General features: G+C 45.2%; 1 protein-coding gene across 19 annotated transcripts in view; it reads left to right on the top strand.

Annotated features, from left to right (window-relative positions):
• Positions 1–24,021, top strand: part of MICAL3 (microtubule associated monooxygenase, calponin and LIM domain containing 3) — a 2,299,897-nt gene that overhangs the window by 1,757,792 nt on the left and 518,084 nt on the right. For 17 of the 19 annotated variants that reach the window (XM_069628665.1, XM_069628668.1, XM_069628663.1 and 14 more), the window contains one exon: positions 15,940–16,002. The exons of the other annotated variants lie outside the window; for them this stretch is intronic. In XM_069628665.1, the coding sequence (XP_069484766.1) occupies positions 15,940–16,002 (63 nt within the window). The remainder of the gene's footprint in view (positions 1–15,939; positions 16,003–24,021) is intronic. 19 annotated transcript variants of the gene reach the window in all.

Genomic DNA, 24,021 nt, shown 5'->3' with positions numbered 1-24,021 from the left:
TTTGTTTTGACATACAACGAGCACCTTTAGTTTAGTTTATAGCAGGGAAATCCCTCTTAAGGATAGGGGCAAATATGAATGTATCTATTTAATTTAAAATAAAAACCCTTGGAATAATGTCCTCGAGTCTGACTCCTGATTAGCCACAGTGGCAACAACGCATCAGTTCTTCTCGGAGCAGGGGGCCAGTCTTCCAAACAGCCCTGACCAGACTTCAATTAGCTCCTCCATTTCCACACCCCAGTGGGAGGGTGCGTCTCCAATTTTGCCAACCTGTGGATTTAATACAGCACAGACACACATTAAAGTTCATTTGACTACCCCTCCCTCCCCCTACCGTTCCTCCCTCCACAAAAGTGGAAAAACACTTATTGTTATTATGGAGCGAGGTTCAGTCCGTCCTTTCAATCAGCGATGCCTGGGTGTTTACTCAAGATACTTCCTCATTAAAAAAGAAATACGCTAACTGGAGGCCTATATTAGATCTACAGCTACTCAACAAATTCATTCAGTCTCAAACGTTTTGGATGGTCACGCTACAGCACATTCTGAGGTAGCTGCAGAAAAAGGATTTCTTGTCCTCGGAAGACACATTTCCATGTTCCCATTCATCAATGCCACAAAAGGTTCCTGATGTTTACCGTGGCAGGGAGGCATTGCCAGTTCATGGCCTTACCCTTCAGCCTCAAGTCCACGCTGCGGGTGTTCACCAAATGCCTAGCACCATCCGTCGTTCAAGGATCCATGTTTAACCGTATCTTGTTGACTGGCTGGTCAGAGCCCAGTCCCTTTTTCTGGTCCTCGCTAAGATTTTCTGAAATTTTGCAAAGCCCTGCTTGGCTCCTTCTCAACGCGCCCTGTTCTTATGATCCTGTCTGGACACACTGTCCTGCATCGCCACCCTGTCAGACGACAAGTTAAATTCCATCCTGGCAAAAACCTACCTGCTTTCCTCGAAAAGGACTGCATCACTGGAATCTATGTGATAACTGCACCATTTTTACTGCGACCCCTCCCTAAATGTCAACTTTGATATTTCAGCACCCTTTTCACCCTATATATGTGTGTGTGTTTGTGTGTGTGTGTGTGTGTGTGTGTGTGTGTGTGTGTGTGTGTGTGTTGGGAAGTCCCCCACTATATTCATTATATACTATGCCCATCCCCACACATATATGTGGAGTCAAAAGGGGGTGGAAATTCAAAAAAGTAGACATTATGGGGGGTCGCTATAAAAACAGTGCAGTAATTGTACAATCCCCATCAGTGCGCATCCTGAAGTCCCTCTTGAGAATGTCTTGCTGCATCCCCACAATCCAACATTGCAGGCTTCAGATGAGTCCTCTCGAGGAATCTCTCAAGGAATTTCTCAAAGCCCGCTGGAAGTAAATCTCCAGTGGCTGGAAAGACAAGATTCTTCTCACATGACCCTTCCATGATGCACTGCATTGGTGTTCAGTGCGGTCCAATGTCACCCGAGAGGCGCCATTCCGGCTCCGGCCCATCAAGTCAGTCACAACAGACCTTTCCCTAGAAGGCTAGGGAGCCTACATCGCGCATACCACGCTAGAGGGTTCTGGTCCCAGGAGGACAATCTGTTGCACATCAGTGTCCTGAAGTGCAAGCTGTATTGTGGGCACTGAAGTATTTTAGCCTGCAGCTTCAAGGCCAGGTGATTAGTGTGCCCACCAACGTCACGATCAGTAAAACATGGTGGCACCCGTTCTTCAATTCTGTTTGCAGAAGCCCTAGCCCTGTGGTAATGGGACCTAGCCCACAAGATGCTCCTCATTCCTTTCCATCTACCATGTATACACAACACTGTGGCAAACTCAAACAGCAGGGAACAGCCCTCCTGCAATTAGTGGGAAGTTCATCACATCTTCCACACATGGGGAGATCCGGACATAGACCTCTTTGCCACCGAACACAACAGGAAATGCAGAGCATTTGCCAACAGGTTCCAGCATCTGGGAAGCCCATGGGACGCATTCACATGCCTGTGGGATGGAAAATTCTGTCAATCCGTACAGGAGGTTGGTATAAACAACTCAGCTTGGTGAGATCGGCTCCAGTTGTGAACCACACTCAATACGCGCAGGAGGACGGCTACTTACTCCAGTATCAGATTGTGAAGTAAGCAGGATTTTGTAAGCAGAGTTGTGTATACCAACCTCCTCCCAATGCGAATTTGAGCATGCCAGTTGCACTTCTGCTTTGTAGCAAACCTTGGATTTTTTCTCAAGAGTTGACCAGTGTTTTGATGCAGTGCTATGGCATATTTTGCCCTAATGAAGGACTGCGTGGTCTGAAAATGCATTGGCCTTTGGCATTTGCTATCATTATTAAACTGGTCGTTTCTCTTTTACATATGCAAATTGTGTAATGTAGTTCTTGATTAATGTATTTAGTACATATTATGAATCTTCTTGTTAGACTGTCTATCTAATCGGTTAGTTATAGGGTGTGCAGCCCTTAACGCAGGCTTGTTGCCTTGGTCCTTTCTTTAGTTTGTTACCAAGTGTCTTGTGCAGAGGCACTATTGGAGGGTTTGCACCCCACTCAGAATGTTCTACCATTATTTGAAAGATTGATACTATTGTTTACGTACCCAAGCGGTGCCCACTCATGTATCATTCATTAACTGTGTGATTTTTACAGTTTTTGTTCTATTATTCTTGTGCACATTTGCATTTACTGTAAATCGCTACTAAAGGTGACTAGCACCCTAAAATGACTGTGCAACACGTTTTGGGCTGGCCATATTATCCTTTGGCCTTTTTCCTGCCTTTTCAGGAAATTCCATATATGGTCACCCCTTTCCCAGGGAAAGCTGCTACTTTCTGAGGCAAGTGCGCTTTGTGTGTATGAGCCAGAGGTGGGAGCCTGGACTGTTTGAATGTTGCAAATCTTTACCATTGGTGGGCTTGGGCTAGCTCCCAGGCTGAATCTTGAATAAAAGGAGGCCTCCTTCAGCTATTCAATAGATCATAGTTGGAACCGAGACTTCTATGGAGAAGAGCGGCCTGCTGACCTGAGGATGACCCCTGCAGCTGACCAGCATTGATTCCAGTGTTTGGCCTGGTGATGCCCTTCTCCTCTGCCTGATTCCAGAAGGTTAATGTTGGTGCTTTGACCCTTGGACTGGTGGGAACAACTAGTTTCAACCCCTGCTCGAGGATCCGTGCCTTGGAAGCCTTCGAAAGTGTCCCTGGACCACCTGGTGGACTGGTCACCTGGGCTACCTCACAGCAGCCATTGTCGTTCCAATCAGATGCTTGGAACTTTACAGATCTTCATCTTGTGCCACGAGTCAAATGTCCTTGCATTTTCAGCTGTCCCACTCCAATGGAAGCGCTGCTAGGGCTGCTTCTGTTTGTTGCTGGACAATTGCCTGTCGCCGCCTGACCGTGGTGATCCTTGTTGGAACAATCCTTCAATCCTGTAAGGTGCCCTGAAGGATCTGCACTGCAGAGGTCTGCATGTTTTCTTCATTTGGGGTCTTCTTCTTGAAGTTGACTGGAATCATTTGCTGTGCATAGCGACCAACTCCTGTCCCGAAAAGTGACCTCTGCACCTGCGACCCATGGTCCTTCCTCACCCGAACCAAGCACAGACGATTGTGTCCCCAACGGATTCTGGAAGACCTCCAGTGGTATCTGGAAGCATCTGAGTTAGGGGGGCAGTGGGGTAAGCCAACATACCTGTTTCTGCTCCCCTGTCCTCCATAGGGTAATATTGGGTGTGAAGCAAAGCCCTTGATCTCCAACTCCCTCTGGTCATCTTACCTGGACTAAGAATCCTTTCCTAGGTCTCCACTACTGAATAGGATAGAGTGGGGTACTTACCCGATTTTAGGCAAATACTTCTCCAACTTTTAAAAACGTTACCAAACACCCCCATCAGCCCACTGCATCGTACAAGTCGAGGTAGAATTCAATTCAATCGATTTGTACTATATTTTGGAATGTTTAAGAAAATGGTTGAACTGTTTCTTTAATTGATTATGTATTTGATTTTTATGTATATTTAACACTCACAAGTGTGATGAACTATCTTATTCAGTACATCACCATATGTTTGTGAATCGTGATAGTATTACTGGCACGCCTGTGTCGACGCCCATTTTCGACTTTCGAAAAACAAACTGTAATACTCCGCAGCTTCCACTAGATGTCGGCCTATGCACAGCATGTGAATCTAAGCAGATACAAGCATCAGAAATACGATTACGGTGAGTAATGTATCCCATATATTTCTGAGGCTTGTGGAATCTGCTTAGATCACATGCTGTGCATAGGCCGACATCTAGTGGAAGCTGCGGAGTATTACAGTTTGTTTTTCGAAACTCGAAAATGGGCGTCGACACAGGGCGTGCCAGTAATACTATCCCTAGTGTGACGTCCACTGTACCCAAGATCCCTCACGCGTCTAGGATCCTCAGATTGTTTTTTTCCGCCATACTGGTCGGAAGCATTTTGCGGAGTCCCATGGCCTTAGCCATACTTTTACTAAAATATTAATTTATTTACATCCTTCCCCATCCCAACGTCGAACTTCGACACTCGACGCCGGCTGGAGAAGAAATCGACCGTCGGCTGCTGCACGACGGATTTGGGCCTCGAAAGGCCTCTGACCTCGGCCCGGGCCTTGGAAGGCCGCTGGCCTCGGCCCTACAAGTAGGGAGAGTGGGGGGTGGTACATACTCTACACTCTTGGTATGTAGGTACACCTTATACATTTCCTACACTTAACAGCCCGCTGCCTCAAGGTGCGTATGGAGGGTACCCCTTTTCAATTCTGCCCCAAGTGCAATCGCAAATACCCTTGGGTTGACAGGCACGCCACGTGCAATCTCTGCTTGCCGAGGGACCACCCCGAAGCGAACTGCAGAGCGTGTAGTAGGTTTAAACCTAAGACACTTAAGGACCGTTCGACGAAGCGTTGGGCCCACCACGCCAGGCAAGCGGCCATGGCAGCGGAGGGCACCTTCAGCGACGGCAGCGACTCCGTACTTTCGGACGGCGAGGGCATTACGGCGTCGAAAAACAGCCGAGCGCAAGCCCCCGACCTCGGAAGGTCGTCCGGCAGGGCGGCTATGGGGAAGACCCCCGGCGACACAAGCGCTTCACACACCACACACACTAAACACACAAAGTCCAACCGAGACTCGACAACGTCGAGTGCTCGGAAAGAGGCACAAACAGAACGGTCCGATTCGGTGTCCTCTGGGCGCTCTCGATCGAGATCGCCGCATGACTCCAGGCAATCATCCACTCTTGCCAAGAGTGCCTCGCTCCCTAAGCTAACAGAAGTTCGATCGTCGGAGGACGAAGACGACTTCCACCCCCAGGCCGCGCTCCAGGAGTCGGAGCCCGCAGTCAAAATCAGCGAGGCCCCACGCTCGAAGGACAGGGACCTTACCCCCGATCCTCGACGCCAGGCGTCGAAAACCTCCGAACCCACAAAAGGACAGGGAAAACATTTTTCCACTCACGGGGAGGGGGGAAAACAGCAGAAGAAGCAGCCTTTGCACTCTTCCACACCTGTGAAACACACCACTCCCCCTAAACAGACAGACAAGACCAGGTCTGCTGATATGTCTAAAACCAAATCTACTCAAGATAAATCCCCGAGACTTGCTGAGAGAGTCATTCCCAGTTCCAAAAAATGATCCAGTGAAGACATAGATAGGGTCATGTCAAGGATGTCTTCTTTGGCTGATTTTTACGATAAAAATCCAGACCATTTCCTTTCGTATGATCCACAAGGGGCGACCACCTCAGGCTCTAATGATCCTATCCCCCCCCGAGTAAGAAGCCCCGGTTTGAAACACCGATGAGGTCTACAGACCCCTTCGAGGTACAACCATACTCAAGACCATACTCACTGTATCAAGGAGAAGCCTCACTGTATCAAGGAGAAGCTTCCTTTGGTGAGGACCAAGAATTTGGCATGGTAGAAGAACAAACCGGGACGGGATACTATGGGGATGATGAGGACCAGGAAGAGGAAGAGGAAGACCCTGAAACCTACAGAGTAGATTCCCCGGTAGAAAACGAAGCCCCGGTTACCGACTCCCCTGTCGATAACCAACCCCTCCTAAACGAGGTTCTCGCACGTGCAGCAGAACATTTCCATATTGACACCCACGATGTCCAGGAGGAGAGGGACTTCGCAGAGGAGTTAGTGGGAGAAAGGAGGCCTGTTGCCCAGAGCATCTCGATCCTTAAGTCCATTCAGCGAAGAATATACCCGTCCCTGGTGAACCCGAACCTCACCACAGCAGTCAATCCCAGGGTTGAATAACTTTTCAGGGCAGCCCAGTCTGACCCTCTCTATATAAGAGGACATCTGAAGCCAGACTCCCTAGTTGTCACTAACACTCGTAAGAGGGCTGGAACACCCTTGTCATCGTCCGAAGCTCCTCCCGACAAGGAGAGCAAAAAACTATATGGTTTCGGCAGGAAAGTGGCCTCAACGTCCGCCTATCAAGCAAGGATTGCAAACTCCACCACCCTGTTGGCCAGCTAAAACTGCCATCAGTGGAAAGAAGTCGCAGCACTCATAGCCTCTGCTCCTGAACCTTTAAAGGGCCAGTTAGCTCGGATTTCCGCAGAGGGGAGAGCCATGTCTGGTTGCATTTTGAAAGCAACCTTTGACGCCGCGGACAACGCAGGCAGATTGATAGCAGTAGGCACTGTTATCAAGAGACATGCGTGGTTACGGCAGTCTGGTTTTAAGGCAGAAACCCAGGCATCATTGTTGGACAAACCGGTGGAAGCCGATCTGTTGTTTGGTAAGGCGGTCGAAGACGCACTGAAGAATGCCAAGGACGAATACGAGACACTCAAGTCCCTTGGCCAGTTAACCAATAAACCCCCTAACCAGAGAGGGAATAGTAATTTTCGTCGCCCACGCGGCCAAAATTCCCAGAGAGGATCTAACTATTCCCAGGGGCAGGGTACACAGTGGAACAACAGCCAACAGTCTACCCAGGGTTACGGCAGGGGTAATAGGAGAGGTCATGGTAAAGGCAGAGGCAGCCCCAGCAACGGAGGCGGCATGCCCCCACCAAAGCAGTGACGGTCAGTTCAGGGTCCCTTCTCACGCAACCCCAGTATGGGGACGTATTTCCAACTTCACCCAGGCTTGGGAAGGGATCACATCAGACAGATGGGTGCTGTCAACAGTATCCACAGGGTACTGTATAGAACTACTGCAGCGTCCCCGGAACCATCCTCCACGACAAAGAGTACACTCTTTAGAAAATCAGAAGATTCTCCTCGAGGAGATCGCCATTCTGCTAGAAAAGGACACGATAGAACTCGTCCCGGGACACCAGGTAAACAACGGTATTTATTCAACTTACTTCCTTGTGCCAAAGAAAGATTTGACAATGCGCCCAGTATTGGATTTACGGCCTGCCAACAAGTATGTCAAGCCCCAAAAGTTTCGTATGACTACGCTACAAGAGGTAATCCCCCTCCTAAAAAAGGGGGATTACATGGCAACCTTGGATATGAAAGATGCTTATTTTCATATTTCCATGTTCCCAGCGCACAGAAGGTACTTGCGCTTCAAGGTGGACAGTCGACACTACCAATTCAAGGTACTGCCCTTCGGGATAGCTTCAGCACCAAGGGTATTCACCAAGGTACTGGCGGTGGCGGCTGCACACCTACGCAGGGAGGCAATCCCGGTGTATCCTTATCTGGACGACTGGCTCATAACGGGGGAAACCCCAGTAATTTGCAGGACAAACATTCAAAGGACTATCGACCTCCTCCACGAGTTAGGCTTCTCAATCAACGATGAAAAGTCAAGCCTGGTGCCAAGCACCTCCAAACAGTTCCTAGGAGCAATCCTAGATACTCAAGAGGGGTTGACCTTTCCTTCAGAGGAAAGAATTTGGAATATACTACTGCAAATTCCGCATTATCAGTCCGGTCGCCAAATAACGGTACGCAAAGCAATGCGTTTACTGGGCATGATGGCGTCCTGTATTTACCTGGTCCCCCACGCGTGCCTGTGCATGCGTCCCATGCAGGAATGGTTGGCGAAACAGTGGTCTCAAGCAAGTGGTCAGTGGGACGATCTAGTGGTCGTTTCGCCAACACTGGTACAAAGCCTTCAATGGTGGATAAGAGAGAATCTCGCACAGGGGAAACACTTTTACGATCCCGAAGTACAGGCAGTAGTCACTACCGATGCATGTCTGACGGGGTGGGGAGCTCACCATCTCCACCACACAGCTCAGGGTCTCTGGTCTCCCTCAGTGGCCAAGAACCACATCAACCTGCTAGAGCTTCTGGCAGTATTCAGAGCACTTCAAGCGTTCGAGCCCCACCTACTAAACCTGTCAGTGCAAATCCGGACGGACAGCACAACAGCCATGTTTTACCTGAACAAGCAAGGAGGGACTCGTTCGCCAAATCTGTCCAAGCTTGCCCAGAAAATCTGGATATGGGCACTCAGACGGAACATCTTCCTGTCATCACATGTTCCAGGGGAGCTCAATTCCCTAGCGGATGCTCTGAGCAGAGACTCCCTCCCAGAGGAACACGAATGGGTTCTACACAGAGAGGTCGTAGAAGATATCTTCTCTCAGTGGGGTTTCCCCACTATAGACTTATTCGCCACAAGCGAAAACAGACAATGCCCAGGATTTGCATCCAGGTTCCCCCAACCAGACTCCCAGGGGAACGCCCTGTGGATGAACTGGTCAGGGATGTTTGCGTACGCTTTTCCACCAACTCCTCTCATCAGGAAAGTGGTGAACAAGATGAACAGAGAATCGATGACGCTCGTCCTAGTTGCTCCCATGTGGGCAAGACAACCGTGGTTCCCACACCTACGCAGGATGGCAGTGTGCGAGCCCATCAAACTTCCAGCCTGGTACAACCTACTGTCCCAGCACCAAGGTCAAACAGTGCACCAGCAACCCAACTCAATGAACCTGGCAGCATGGCTCCTGAGGTCATAGAGTTTGGACATCTCAATTTACCACAGAGGTGTATGGACATCCTTAAGGAATCTAGGAAACCAAACACAAGGCACTGTTACTATGACAAGTGGAAGAGGTTCGTTATCTGGTGCCAGAGTAGACAAATCAACCCTGTTGATTGCACTCCTTCCACTATTGTTACATACATGCTCCACCTGCTGGATGCAGGATTGGTTTTTAACTCACTGAAAGTACACCTGGCAGCCCTGTCGGCATACACCACTTCCCATAGCAAGGTCTCGTGGTGGAAAGTACCAGTAGTTAAAGCCTTCATGGAAGGAGTAAAGAGACTTCACCCTCCTATTTCAAACCCACCACCAGGGTGGGACCTTAATGTGGTGCTAGCCAAGCTCATGGGACCCCCTTTCGAGCCCATGCATAAAAGCAGTCTCAAACACTTGACTTACAAAACGGCCTTCTTAGTAGCTATTACTTCTATAAGAAGGGTCAGTGAAATTCAGGCTCTGTCAGTGCAGGATCCCTTCTTTACTGTCCATAAAGACAAACTGGTTTTACGCACACACCCTAGGTTCTCACCTAAGTTTATATCAAAATTCCATGTAAACCAGTCCATCGAGCTTCCGGCTTTCTTCCAGGACCCTCAAAGCTCGGCTGAGGTGAAACTACACACCCTAGATGTGCGTAGGGTGGTCCTCTACTATGTAAATAAAACCAGACCGCTAAGAAAAACAGATCAACTTTGTCTCCGTAGCTACAGGCAGAGAGGGGGATCGCGTCTCTAAAGGTGCCATCTCGAAGTGGATTATTAACTGTATCCAGCTGTGTTACTCACTCTCTGAAAGAACTCTGCCTTTCACGCCAAGAGCCCACTCTACTAGAGGCATTGGGGCCACTCTGGCTTTCATTGCAAATGTACCCCTTGACACCATTTGCAAAGCAGCTACTTGGAGCTCTATTCACACTTTTACTCAGCATTACTGCATTGACACCCATTCCAAGGCAGATACACAGGTGGGACAAGCGGTTCTAAGACACTTATTTGCTCATGACCCTTCTCACATCCCACCTCCTTCAGGTACTGCTCGCTAATCTATGCACAGCATGTGATCTAAGCAGATTCCACAAGCCTCAGAAGGGATACATTACTCACCGTAATCGTATTTCTGATGCTTGTATCTGCTTAGATTCACATGCGACCCACCCTTCCTCCCCTCTGAGAGAAGGTGCAAGGTTGCTTGTAGTCTTACCTTTCTATCTATCTGCTTGGATTATCTGTACTCGCGCTACTCCTCATGCTACCTCGTGTCAGAAAAAATACAATCTGAGGATCCTAGACGCGTGAGGGATCTTGGGTACAGTGGACGTCACACTAGGGATAGTATTACTGGCACGCCCTGTGTCGACGCCCATTTTCGAGTTTCGAAAAACAAACTGTAATACTCCGCAGCTTCCACTAGATGTCGGCCTATGCACAGCATGTGAATCTAAGCAGATAAAAGCATCAGAAATACGATTACGGTGAGTAATGTATCCCATATATTTCTCCCATTGGAGTGCCTTGGTTCTTCCTTGATTAGCATCAAGGAACTCTTTTGTGCTATTTGATTGTTCATACCCCTTTAGTCAGGGATATTGTTACCAAAAGCACCAGAAGCCATATTGCCTGACTCTAAAGCATATGAATTCTTTAGCCTAAAACATAGTGTTCCTCCTCCCCCCCCTTTTTCTGTACCTCGTTTTCACTTTGACTCACCTGAAGAAGTTGTAACTTGTGACTTTTTTGCATGAGGCCTCATATCAAATTAGGGTTGGACCATAAGTGAGAGAAGCTGTTCTTGTGTTGATACCACCTATTTTATCCTTGCATCTGACTACTCAGCTGTTGCACTGGTGACTCATTCATATGTAATTTTATTGTCCTACTGGTGAATGTGTATATATGTTTATATGGTTTTGATTGACAATTCTTACCTGTGATTTTTATATGTTTAATGTGTACTTGAAGGCCTAATAAATAAATGTATTTGTATATACGTATTGTCTAACTTGAATTAAGTGTTGCTCTGTGTGAACTCATAGCCCTAGACCATTGTCACACTTTTCCTGAGACTAAGCTTTAACTGCTCGCTCACCTACCTTGATAGGGTTTTGGCTAACCTCTGTGTTGTCCCTGTTTACCATAAGTAGGGTGACCTCCCAAAACTCTACCACCGGGGCTGATTTTGGAAATTAATCTTCACACTTGTGATCTACAATTGAATTTTATACAGAAATTCACTAAAGAGGGAATGTCTTGTCTTTGATTTTGAGTTAATGTGGGGCACTAAACGAGTAACACTTATAAACTTCACTCCAAATAGCAATTAATTTTAAGCTATATGTTGATATAGTATGGATGTCACCCACACGTTCGATTCAACACATTTATTAACTTATCATCTATTTCATGTTCATGGACATTAAAGATATGTATGAACCCTTTATATGCTGAATTGGCATATGTTTTTCCTTAGTTCTGCACCATTTGTGCAACATATTAACACTTAAGTTCCCTTTGGCATGTTACTAGAATCAAGCACATATGCCACACCATTCTGTTTCAGTTACTACAGTGGGATGAATTGTTTGCACCTAAGAAGGGGACTGTCTGCCTTTATGGACCTTCAGGGCATCCATATCATAAACAGAAGTATAGCTTTGTGAATGGTAAAATGATAAGTCATTCAGATTTAGGGTGTTTACTTTTGAAAGATATCCACAACCACCTCATCAGAAATTTGGCAGCACAAGCGATTTTCAATTACATCTATGTATAAATACGCTGTGCAGGGTGGATACACGCCACTTTACACACCCAATCTTGTGAACCTTTTTTTGCCTGAACCAATGCGCTACCTCTGCAGGAATCCTCTTCAGCTTCATGATCTTCACAAACTTGAAAAACATCGGAAGTTGGATAAGATTACAGAATTTCCATACTAACCTGCACGCCTGATTGCTCTTGCACCTCTTCACAAGGTGCATACCATTGGTCTGTAGTGGTGACCACAAATCCAACACCCAAAATACATCAAGTGGTGATAACTCCTAGGTCCCCTGCCATTTCAGGTTTGCAACTAAGATCTAATGGTGCAACCGGAACATTCTACAAGTCGACTGGCTCAGACGTATGGCAAGCTCCTTGGCTTTAAGGTTTGTACCTCAAAGAAAAATGTATTAATTCCAGGCCATAATCCTGAAATGTACAAACCTGGTAAAAGGGTGGTTGGTCTTTTTCCACTAGGCTGGCTGAGTGGTAACTAGGGAGTGTTGGTTCATCTCTGGCCACCAGAGGTTACGGTCTACCCCTCTCATCCTTGTTCATTCCTCACTATCTGCAGATAGTTTCACCAAATTGGAGAAGATTATGCTGATGGTGGTGTGGGGTGCACCCTTTAAGAAAGTCTGCCAGAGTTTATGCCTCAGCATACTAGTTGCTCAAGTTCTGATCTGCCTCTGGTGGCAGGGTGATCTGTTAATAAAAGAACTCAAGCTAAACCCAATTGCTTTGACTTTCAGAAATAATTCTTACATTTAGCCTCTCCTCTATTCCTTGAGTCTTAACAATGGTTATGACAGAAATGTGGAATATCTGCAGGTCAGGGGGCACACATATAGCCCAAATTAGACTGGCTTGTCAAGGGTTTCTTTCCCCTCAGGTGGCTGAGAAATTGCTCCTCCAAGTGGTGTCCTTCCTCTTCTTTACTAGTCTTTCCATTAAAATTAAGAGTCTTATCAGAGCAATTTGGGATACAGCCAGACTTTGTGTTCTCTCCTGAAGGGAAATTTGACAACCAAAATGTGGCCGTTTAGTACTTCAACTCCACTGTTTCTTTTCTGTATTTGAGCTGGGAGGTCCATATACCTTTCTTATACCTATTCACAGTAGATGTTTGAGATTGCTCAACCTCCCATCAGATCGTCCTTATTGAACACATTTGACAGAGGTGCTCAGCACAAAAGCGGACTTTGTGCTATCTTTCATTACAATCATGCAAGTGGTCCTTACACAACAAAGGTCCATGCACTTTCTTTTTAAACATTTGTTTTAATATAGGTATCTTATTGGTGGATCTGTTTGCCTCCAGTGACAATTATACATCCAATTTCTGCTGCCCTAGAATGATCTGCTATACTATGCTTTTCCCAATTTCCATTGATTTCTAAGGGTACTGTGCAAACATTCAACAATCTGCAGATTTGCTTCATGATTCTGGTGTGCACCTATGTGGCCTAATCAACTATGATTCTCAGACCTGCTGGCACTTTGAATAGTCTCAGCAAGTCTGGCTCCCCTGTAAGAATGTTCTGTTTCTGCACAAATGCAGTGTGTTTTACCGCTCTCCCAATATTTTGAACAAGGCTGTTTAATTTCTGAGGATCTGACTCTGTGCTATCTTTGTCAAAAAGAACTTGGAGATCATTCAAGCAGCAAGAAGAGTATTAAATGGGCACCAGTACAGATTACATGTTTGGACTCGGTAGACAACATATCACCCACACTGGTAGTGTTTAATTGTTTTGTCATTTCTCTCTACACCCGCAACCCTTCCTCTGCCTTTACCGTATCTGTTATACACAAGGAGACACGCAAGCCCTAGTTTTCAAAAACTGGTGGCTAAAGAAATTCTAATTACTTGTTTTTCCATACAAAAATTGTCACAAAGAAGCATTTTGAAGAGATTCTCCATTGGTTTACACCGATTCAGAGGCCTCTGCCACATTGGGCTTGGAGAATGTTTTTTCCTGTTTTAGTACACTAGCTTCTTAAAGCCATGGCCACTTATGATGTTAATCTTGCGACACAACGTATGGTGTTCCAGATGGTATTCTCACCAGTATACCTCAGGATGTCTTGGATGTGGTGGTGTATAGTTGATTTTACAGGGACACAGAATGTCCCTCCTTTGTTCTGCGCCCTTTACTGGCAGTTTACCTGATGGAAGACATTGTGTTGCCAACTGGCTTTCTCTCTCTCCTGCCATGGAACATGTTCTCCATGTGCTTGGCCAGTGGAGAATGCTCAAGTTTCAGCTGAAGCAAACAGGCGATTTCTGCATTTCGGCCATCGACGATGGGGCTCCTTGCACAGCAAAGCATCAGCAAAGGTTTCAATTACTTTTCACTGTTTTGTTGAATAATCGACCCAACATGTCTCATGGAATTGGGGACTGGATAAATCATTAAATTCAAGTCAATCACTGTAGTGATTCTTGTATGCTGTTCCTTCTTTCCTCCCAATGACCCACTTGCCTGTAGCCCTTTGGATGAAGTCCTCTGCCTGTCTCTACAGACACAGAGAGGGTGGCCGAGGGGGCTGGGTTTCTCCACAAACTCTTGGATGAAGGGGCTGGGGGCATTATTGATCGGACCCTCTCAAGCCATGTTATCCTTTGGGGCTGACATATGGCAGAGGTTGGCCACATGGAACCACTAGTAGTGGTAAGCCCTCAAAATATTGTGACCCAAGAAGTCAGATCACTAACGCTCTCAATTGCCAGACCTAGCCCAGATGCAGCAGAGGTTTGCAGGATCCAGTTTATGCACCAGGACAGGTCCACAATAGCCAAGTCTGAATCCTGAAGGGCATTCGCTGAAACAGACTGCCCTGACGCATACTTTCCCTATGGCTGGCCTGGAGATCCCACATATCAATGGGGTGGACAAAGATGCCCAGAGTGCTACCCGGTTTGTCAGTCCACGCCAAAAGACAAAATCAAGCCCATAGCAGCAGTGCACAGCGACTCTCTCCACTAGCAGATTGCCACCCCCATCCGATGCACAGCGTCACTAGCTAAAGAAGGAAAGCATAGTCGACACATACACATCTGGCTAGGCTTACCCTAGAGTTCGCTCTTGAATAGACAATGGACCACCATGGGGACTGGCAGGGGAATGAACAGTAAATCTCCAAGGGCCCATTTGAATCCTCGGTGACATTGGAGGAATGGAAATAAAGGATTGTGTTTAGCTCCACCTCTCCTCAACCTATAAGCTAATAATTGATCAGCAACTTGAAGGAGGCAGGGCGATGTGCCGGAGAGTTCCTATAATAGCGTAGACCAAAGAAGGGTTCTGGGACCCCACAAACCCACAAGAGGCATTGGTAAAGAAGAGTGTGGGAACCCAAAAACCTAGGATGAGAGACCAAGGGGCGAAGGGTTGGGGAACCCTGTAACCTCTCTATGAAAATGGTACGATTGTGTCATGACCGGACTCCTGAAAACTTCTGTTGTTTCCTTTAGCTTGTATTTTTGGTATTATGAGAAATAAACAGATTGACACTACATTTGGTGTCTAGTATGTTTGTATTTCCCACTCTGTTATTTGACAACCCCAAACCCTTCTTGGTCATGATAAAATTTATACCACAAGGTATTGGCCAATCAGAAAAGGATTCTGCATGAAAAGCCGTGACCATGGAAGGATGAATGGGTGGTGCTTTGGGCACAGTTGTATTTGTGCCAAGGGTCCCTTCTTGCTCTGCCCTATTCTTAAACTGACAAAGAAAATAGCTTCCATCATTCTTTTGCGCAAGTTTGATGAAAGGGAGGTATTGCATACATCGTTCAGTATGGTGAGTGACTTGTACTGTATGATACGTTTTTCCATTTTACAAGGTCTCATCAGTCTGCAGCGCTGGGTTATTCGCTAGTCTTTTTAAAACACTTTTTTATCTTGCATGCAATTTTATGGGCTTGTTTCTTGCTGTAATTTCTTCACTGTTTCCTTTTCTCCTATTTCTCCCAGCTTTTATCTCAACTGATCATAAGCATATATTTCTGTGAATGTTTACTAGCTTCCTGCTGTTTCATTGAATGAATCACCCCATATTGTACAGTTTCTTGTCTTTGGTTTCAGCATCCGTTCCCGATTTTAAAACAGTTATGTATTTCTTTTCACATCATTTGTACTGTTTTTTTTTTTTAATTCAGCGCCTGGCCATCCCTCCCAACGCCACGAGGCAGTGCGAGCCTGGCTGGAGTCGGTCTCAGGAGGTAGCTTGTGATAGATCTCAGTTGCACATTTTGCCATAACACCACCTTCTGGCTCCCTCTACCTCAGCTGTGCTGATCCTTCACCCTGAACATAACAATTGAGCCATCATATGGCTTTTCCGCTGCATGCTGCTCTGGTTTCAAGCACTGGAGGATGCTGGGATACTCTATGCGCATGCCACGCTTCCCTTATAGTTTGATCTCTGCATGGAATAAGTCTAAAAATTAACACTTCTGTGAATGATGAAACAAAGAACAGTTTTGTGATATTGGGGAAGCAGCAGGACATTTTGGTCTTTCAAAAGTTTTGAGTCCTTGCATGAGATTGTGTTTTGGGACTGTGGTAATTGCTAACTAATTAAAATACACCAATTGAGAAACACGCACACATACATATATATATCTATATATTGGTGCTGTATTGTTATGCACTCCATTTTATTGAACAAGTCATGTTTCCTATACCTAGTTTGGTTATATTCTCTCCTCTTGGGTTACACAATTAGTGTTGTAATTGACACATCTAAACTGATTTATGTCATGTTCAACAGATACGTTAACTTGTGAGATCAGTATATGGCTCCTGAGATGCACCACCCTTGTCAGATTAGGATCATCTAAGGACTTTGAAACCTAAATTTGGTTAACATCTTTGGCATGGTACCCTTTCCAGAATCATCCTACAATTCCTTCTTACAGGCATTAACCGTATAGTTAAAAGCAGGGAAAATCCAGGAAATACACAGCATAAAAGTTAATTTTGTTTGTGTTCTCAAATATTCTTGTTGGCTGGGATTCTGCCATATTCATTGCAAGTGCTGGGATCGAAATTGAGATTTGATGAGCAGGAGCTAAAAGTATTTCCTGGTTAGTGGTCCTTACCTATCAGGCAGGAGCTACCTCTGGAGAACTACATTTGTGTCCATGATGTTTTGTTCCATTCTGCCTTAATTGTCCTTTAGTCACCTTTATCCATATCACGAAACATACAGAGTTAATAACACATGTATATGTTTGTATGGCCTGGGGAGTGAATAGTAGCTTCTGGTAACTGCTGGTTTAAAGCAAGCTAGCCTTCCCCAAGGTAGAACCAGGAGCTAAATATCTCCCAGCAATTTCGAACCCTGAAGTGGTTTTGAGGCTGTAACTTAAAGATAAAAATGAGCAGTGTTAGTACTTGCTTTGGGGAATCTAAACCCACTTATATTTACTTTTTAGCAATAGTTTTACTAACATGTGTCTGTAAATCTTCTCCACTTTATTGCACTGGATAAGGTTGCCCCTTTCCTCTCAACCCTACTCTTTTTGTTGAATCATTTCAATACTGAAAATGATCAATAAAGATGTAATTAGGGGGACATTTGGATACCATATAAGAGAAGCAATATTTCATAAGTTCACGTACTTGCAAGTGTAATGTATTCATTGCCTTCATGCTTCACTCTTAAAAAGGTTTAACTCTTCAGATATCTCCCTCAGTCATACTCATATGGCAAAGTGGGGTTGTAGAAAAAGTAAGTTCCATAAAGAACGTGTGGTTGCCCTGAATATAAATACGTCTGGTTCTTGTGCAGATTGCACACATCGATGATTGTAACTGTGCAAATAGAAAACAAAGTTGCAGCTCTGCATATTTCCAGCAGATTGACATACTTGGTGAAAGTGTTTGGGACTGCCTCGAATCCGGTAGATTGAACTCTTGGCAGATACTGAAAAATAACCTTTGGCATAAGTCCTGCGCCTTCAGGTGTCCCTTGAGCACTTTTTCTTTTGCCGTGGCTAATGTCAAATAAAATGTGAGAAATGCTGGTAGATTGTATTCCATATATTTGCGGTGCTCTTCAGACATCTTGCTTACAACAAATGACTATGAATGGATACTATCTCCGCTATGGATTCCGTTTCTTTGAAGTGTCCAGCCTGCAGGCTGAGACATCTGAACTTTACCAGACTTCAGAACAGGCCCATAGCCACTGGCTCCATACATCACAGAAGTTTGAATTCTGTTTTTTTAATTTTTTTATTTAAGTGGACATTGCTAAATTCTTTTAAAAATATGTAAGAAACCCTAATTAAAGCGTGCAGGAATTGTCAGTGGAAGATCTCCATTACAGAGGCCCATCACTGCTGCATGTGGTGCTTTGGCACTCGTCACAACAGTAAGCATTGTGAGGTTTGTCGGGGCATGACATCCAAGGCCAGGTGGTCCTGGGAAGATTTGGCTGATGATGTCCCAAAAGAAAACAAAGGTGGAGAGTTTGACGCCAGTAGACTGCAGGCGCTCTTCAGAACCAGAATTGGTACGTTCATTGAACTTGCAAGGGAAGGACCAGGGCCAGAGTCTATCTGCCCGTATCAAGATGATACACGCCAAGACTACTCATTTGTGAAAAACACTTCTCGATCCTCCAAGCTCAGCCCCTCTGGTAAATCTGAAAAAGAGGAAGGCTGATGGCACAGTTAGTCAGTCAAATCAGGTGAGTGGTGACTGCTGTTGTGAAACCACGAACACCAGTAGCTCCACCACCGGCCACACTTGGGGGACTTGGAATAAGTTTGGCAGGAGATATTACCAGTGTTCACAGAGATGTGTCAACAGCTTATGTCGCCCATTCCCACTCCCACCATGCCTGTTATTCAACGCAGATCCATAGAGAAGGCAGCATTAAATAGGTTGATGAACCAAGCACGCTGCTTCTACGTCTGTTTGGAAGGGGCTCCTCTATTGACTCTAGATTAGAGCGTGGCGCCACTTTGTGTTGGGGCAGTACCACTTGACGCTGGTATGGATCTGCGCAGGATACCCTAGATTAGCTCAAAGCCGATTGGCTTTGGAGTTGAGAATGCGACCCTAGAGTCGCATAGGAAGGTGAATAACCTACTGGACAGCAGCAATTAGTTTGATGTTGGTGACTGGGAAGGACGTTGACCGGAGCCAGAAAATACTTTGAAGAAAGATCAGATGAGGTCCTCTGGGACCATCAGGACGCAAGTATCCTGGATCCCACACCTGAAGTGGCCCCCAATGGAGGGGCACAGGTGGGCCGTAATGCCGAATTTGTCATATATGACACTTATGAGGAGGGCCTTAAAAGCACTGACTGTCTAGGTTTTGGGATACTGCAAATCACAGGGAGAACGATAAGTTGACCGACATTTGAGCACTAGGACCCAAAAGAGGATCAACCTTTCCTCCCTTTTGGGGAATGTTTCGTGGGCCAGATCATGGACATTTGGGAGAGGCCAATGTCTTCCTGCTCTGAATATTCTCCAAAAAACAAAGTGGATCCACTTCGTTAGGAAAGGCGCTTCTCAGTTAGCCCCAATAAATGGTTGCTGTATGTTGGATAAATAGTAACAAAAACTTCTTAATTAAATGAATGTAGGACAGAAAATGTTTAATGCACATTTCTGAATTGTTCGATGAAAATCTTTTAAACAGATAACACATAGAGCATCCATCGAAAATTGTCCATAATACTATGGTGTTAGTGCCAATGCATTTCGGTGAAAACCTTCATCAGGGCAGTATTATAGCTCAACATGATATATTCTGTATTTATTCTATTAACAACAAAATGAACAATATTATCGACAAAGGTTGCAAAATTCATTGAAATGTAACGAATGAAAAAACACGTACCCATTCGTGAAAACACATCCGTGTGGAAAATTGGAAACAAAAGAAAAGGCAATTCAATTAATATTCTATGCTACTAAAGAGTGTGTGAGTAATTCAACAAGCTTACAGATACTCCATACCTTAATTGAGTCTCTGAACGCCTGGTTAACCTCGTCGCTTGTTAGCGAAACGTGAAGATCTGGAATGAATTGTAGTTTTAGAACCAGGGGTAAGCCCCTCTTTAATTTAGACTTAGCTATAAATCCTAGAAATCCTAGGGAGTGTCAAAACTTACCTGACGGTTTGTAAGACGATTCAACCGCAAGTGCAGCGTCCAGCGCGCTTGCGGTGTGAATGATTGTGTATTTAAGGGTAACCATGGAGACGGGGCGAGGCGTCGTGGTCACGAAGAAGCACGTACGCCTCGCGCCCCACCCCCTGGCGTAAGCCCTGGGGCGGGGATATCTCCATGGTTACAAGAAGCTTGTCGATTACAGCATTCTAGATAAACACCAGTGGTTACGCTTTTATATGAGAACCGGGTAAGTAGTATCTAAAGTACACTCTTAGGTCTGGCGGGGAAAATTCTATATACACTCTGTCTCGTGTAAACGAGGACGTACGGATGGCGAAGTGTTAATGTCTATGATGGACATGATTATATCCATTGTTTACTATTCACGTTCATCGCTGAGATATTAGAGGAAAATTAATAGGGAACATCAGATTGGTGCCTTATACAATTAATTACTTACTCCAGTACTTTAAAATTTTGTGGTAGTAGAAAAAAACGCACACATAATTTATGTCCATAGTAATAAAAAAGGAAATTACTACACTTTAAATGTGTATACCCACTCAAACAGGAGTGGAAAATACCAATCAAACAGTTAACAATTTATAAACAGAAAAACATTTATCACAGCAAAGTATGTCCATCTACATAAGATAACTAGCCCATTTATCTCAACCTTGTTAAGGAACTGCAGCCTGATCCTGTTGGAGAAAATTATTATTCATTGAGTCCCAATACTTCATAGATAACACATATAGTTGATCTCTTCATTGAGCCCTCTCGGTGTGAGGGAGCTCAAACGATCAATCCAAAAGGTCTCTCTTTGGTCCATCTTTCTTTGGAGATTCTCATGCATGTCTTTTTTCGTGATCACTTCTAGGATCACAAACCGGATTTGGGCTAAGTTATGTTTTTTCTCATCCCAATGTCTTGATACTGCTGAATTCACGTTATGGTTCCTTATGCAAGATCGGTGTTCGTTCCATCTAGTCTTTGCTGTTCTGATAGTTTGGCCCACATAATATAGACCGCATGGGCATTTAATGGCATAAATAACATTTTGGGAATCACATGTAGCAAAACTCTGTAGTTTAATTGTCTCTCCTGTGTAGGGATGCTTCACTGTCTCTCCTTTTATGACGTAGCTACAGTTACTACAGTTCAAGCACGGGAAAGTGCCAATCTTCGTTGTGAATTTCCCTTTTAGAGGTGGTTTTGTTTGAACCAGTCTGTCCTTCAGATTCTGGCTCCGCTGATATGCAAATGTAGGAGTTTCCTTAAACAGTTGTTCAACTCGTTCATCGCATCGAAGGGTATTCCAGTGTTTCTTGATAATACACTTAATGCGATTGCTCTGGCGTGAATATTTGGATACGTAAACCAGCGGTGGAGCTTGCTCTTGTTTTGTATTCACCTTCAATAGGTCTTCCCTCCTCTGGGTGGCTACCCGGGATTGGGCTGCATGTACTTCTTCTTCTGAGTATCCTCTATCCAAAAACTTTTTGCCCATCTCTAGGATGGCCTCCTGGTAATCTTCTGGGTCACTTACGAGTCTTTTCACCCTCAGCATTTGACTGTACGGGAGGTTCTTTATGAGGCTCGGCTGATGGAAGCTAAGACGATGAAGTAGATTATTCCGGTCTGTTGGTTTACGAAAAATGGTGGTCTGGTATCCCAAGGTGGTGATCTTAATGTCTACATCCAAAAAATGGATGTTACTGAGTGAGTATTCATGGGTGAATTGAATTCGCGTATCAATGTTGTTCAAGTATTCAAAGAAATTTAGCAATTCTTCCTCTGTGCCTCTCCATATTCCAAATATATCGTCGATATATCTTATCCAAAGACCCAATTTAGAATACCAATTCTCATTCTTTAGTATTTTTTCCGATTCAAATTTATGCATAAAGGAATTCGCATAGGAGGGGGCCATAGTGGCTCCCATAGCTGTACCTGCTACTTGAAGATAATATTCATCCTTGTATCTAAAATAAGAGTTGTTGCTAATAAATTCAAGGAGTACCATTATAAACTCTTTCTGGGCTGGTATTTCTTCTGCATTTAGTAGCATCCACTCTACGGCCTCTCCCCCTAAGTCGTGCGGGATCGACGTGTAGAGGCTCTTAACGTCGATTGTGAAGCAGATATTCTGAGCTTCAAATCTGGTGGAATTCAACAATTGTAAGAAGTGGGTTGAGTCCTTTATGTATGTATTTGTTCCCTGAATCAGTGGTTGCAAGAAAAAATCCTGCTCTGAATAAACATGTTCTAAGGAAGTCCAGGCTAGTGAGAGTGACGCCTTACATAGTTATTTCACCATCTGGCCACAGACTAATGATGTTCTGTCTTTCAGATAGAGAATTAAAAAGGATAGATGCCATGCCAAGAAGGTGTTGGAGGTGGCAGACCATGGGAAATCGCATTCATGTGCACTCAGCTGAAGAAACGCAGATGGGCAAAGGAAGGGGGTCTCTGTTGAGGAGTGAATGGCTGTGTCCGTGGGCCAGTGGGTCCTGCAGATAGTAGAAACCTCTTTCAGCCTTCCCTTGACTTTTCTCCAGACACCTTCCTGTAGCAGAGACAATGTGAGCTCCACCAAGAGGTAGAAGAAATGATACAAAAAAAGGCAATAGAAAAGGTACCTGAAGAAAATAGTCTGATTGGGTTCCGCTCAAAATATGTTATAATACCAAAGAAGGAAGCAGGAAAATGGAGGCCCTTTCTAGACCTATGAGGCATAAGCCAATTTATGAGAAAAAGCAAATTCAAAATGGTGACATTGGCTCAAGTTTTGGGGGCTCTATGTCCGGGCTACTGGATAGGGTTCATTGATCACCAGAACTCATACTTCCACATGCCATTCACACAGTGATGGCACAGTTAGACCAGTCATACAGGAAGCAACTTATGTTGTGGTTGCAGATCAGCACTTGCAGTTCAATGTTGCTGTTCGAGCTGTCCACTGGTGGTGTGCAATTTGAGGCTGGCACAAGTGGAAATAGTCTCCTGACATTTGGCTGGTGAAGTTCTCCAGCCAGTAGGGAATACTGCCATTGCTTCAACGGACCAGGGACTACTCAGTTCTCTTGGATTTACTCTAAACATCAAAAAGTCAAACATAACCCTTAAAATGCGGCTAGAGCTCATGGGAGCAGTGCTTGACATGACATTGATGAAGGCCTTCCCACCAGCTGAGAGGTTTCAAGCTATCAAAACAATCCTGGACAACTTCAGGGTAGGGGTGGTGGCTCAGGTATTTCGGAGGTTGCAGGGACGAATGTCTTTGTGTATTGTTCTCACACCTCAGGCAAGTCTTGAAATGAGGAAGCTCCAGGGGAATGTCTGTGGCAATTGTAGTTAATTGACTAGTCCCTAAAGGACAAGTCTTCATGAGTACAGTCTTGAGGACTTGATTGGGTTCCAAGGGAGGAAAATGTCATGGTTGGTGAGCTAGTTTATTTTTCAAGCACAAATAATCACGGATGCTGTCATGATAAGCTTGGCCAGGTTATCTTGATAATTAGATACTAGAGGGATGGTTAGTGAGGTAGGCAAAGCTCTAAAACAATATTCAATGGATTGCTTTTCTCCCTCAGATTCCTCATCTGATAGATATTCCCTCCAGCTTTGCCGATTTGGAAAATTTTCAGCAGGGGCATAGTGGATCTCAACCGGGCCGTCGACCATCAATCCGTCTTGCTCAGCGGCTCCGGGCGTGAGGTCGGGTGTCGTATAAGTACCACGTCACTACGCCCCAACCTCAGTTCCTTTCTTCCGCACGTTTACACGCTGCTTGGAAACACAGAGCTTCAACTCTTTTATGTTTTCGTCAGAACATGTATTTTTCTGCTAAATCCTTGATGCGAGATCGTAGTCGCATCGGTGTCTGCTTTCAAACGGTGTCCGATTGTGGCACCAAGATGTCCCTCACCGACCCAAATGAGTTGCGTCTCTGGTGCTTTGGCACGGGTCACAGGACCGACGGGTGTCCGTTGTGCACCAAATTGAAACCAAAATCCCTTTGTGATCAAGCTGCAAAACTCGCTCTGGGTCGACCACCCTCAAAATCTCTTGCACGGTCGACGGTTCGGTCTTCGGAGGC

This window comes from Ambystoma mexicanum, chromosome 12 (assembly GCF_040938575.1).
Source record: "Ambystoma mexicanum isolate Mex_15411 chromosome 12, UKY_AmexF1_1, whole genome shotgun sequence".
NCBI classification, from domain to species: domain Eukaryota; kingdom Metazoa; phylum Chordata; class Amphibia; order Caudata; family Ambystomatidae; genus Ambystoma; species Ambystoma mexicanum.
The sequence above is the reverse complement of the archived record's forward strand: the minus strand, read 5'-3'. Positions and strand labels throughout refer to the sequence as shown.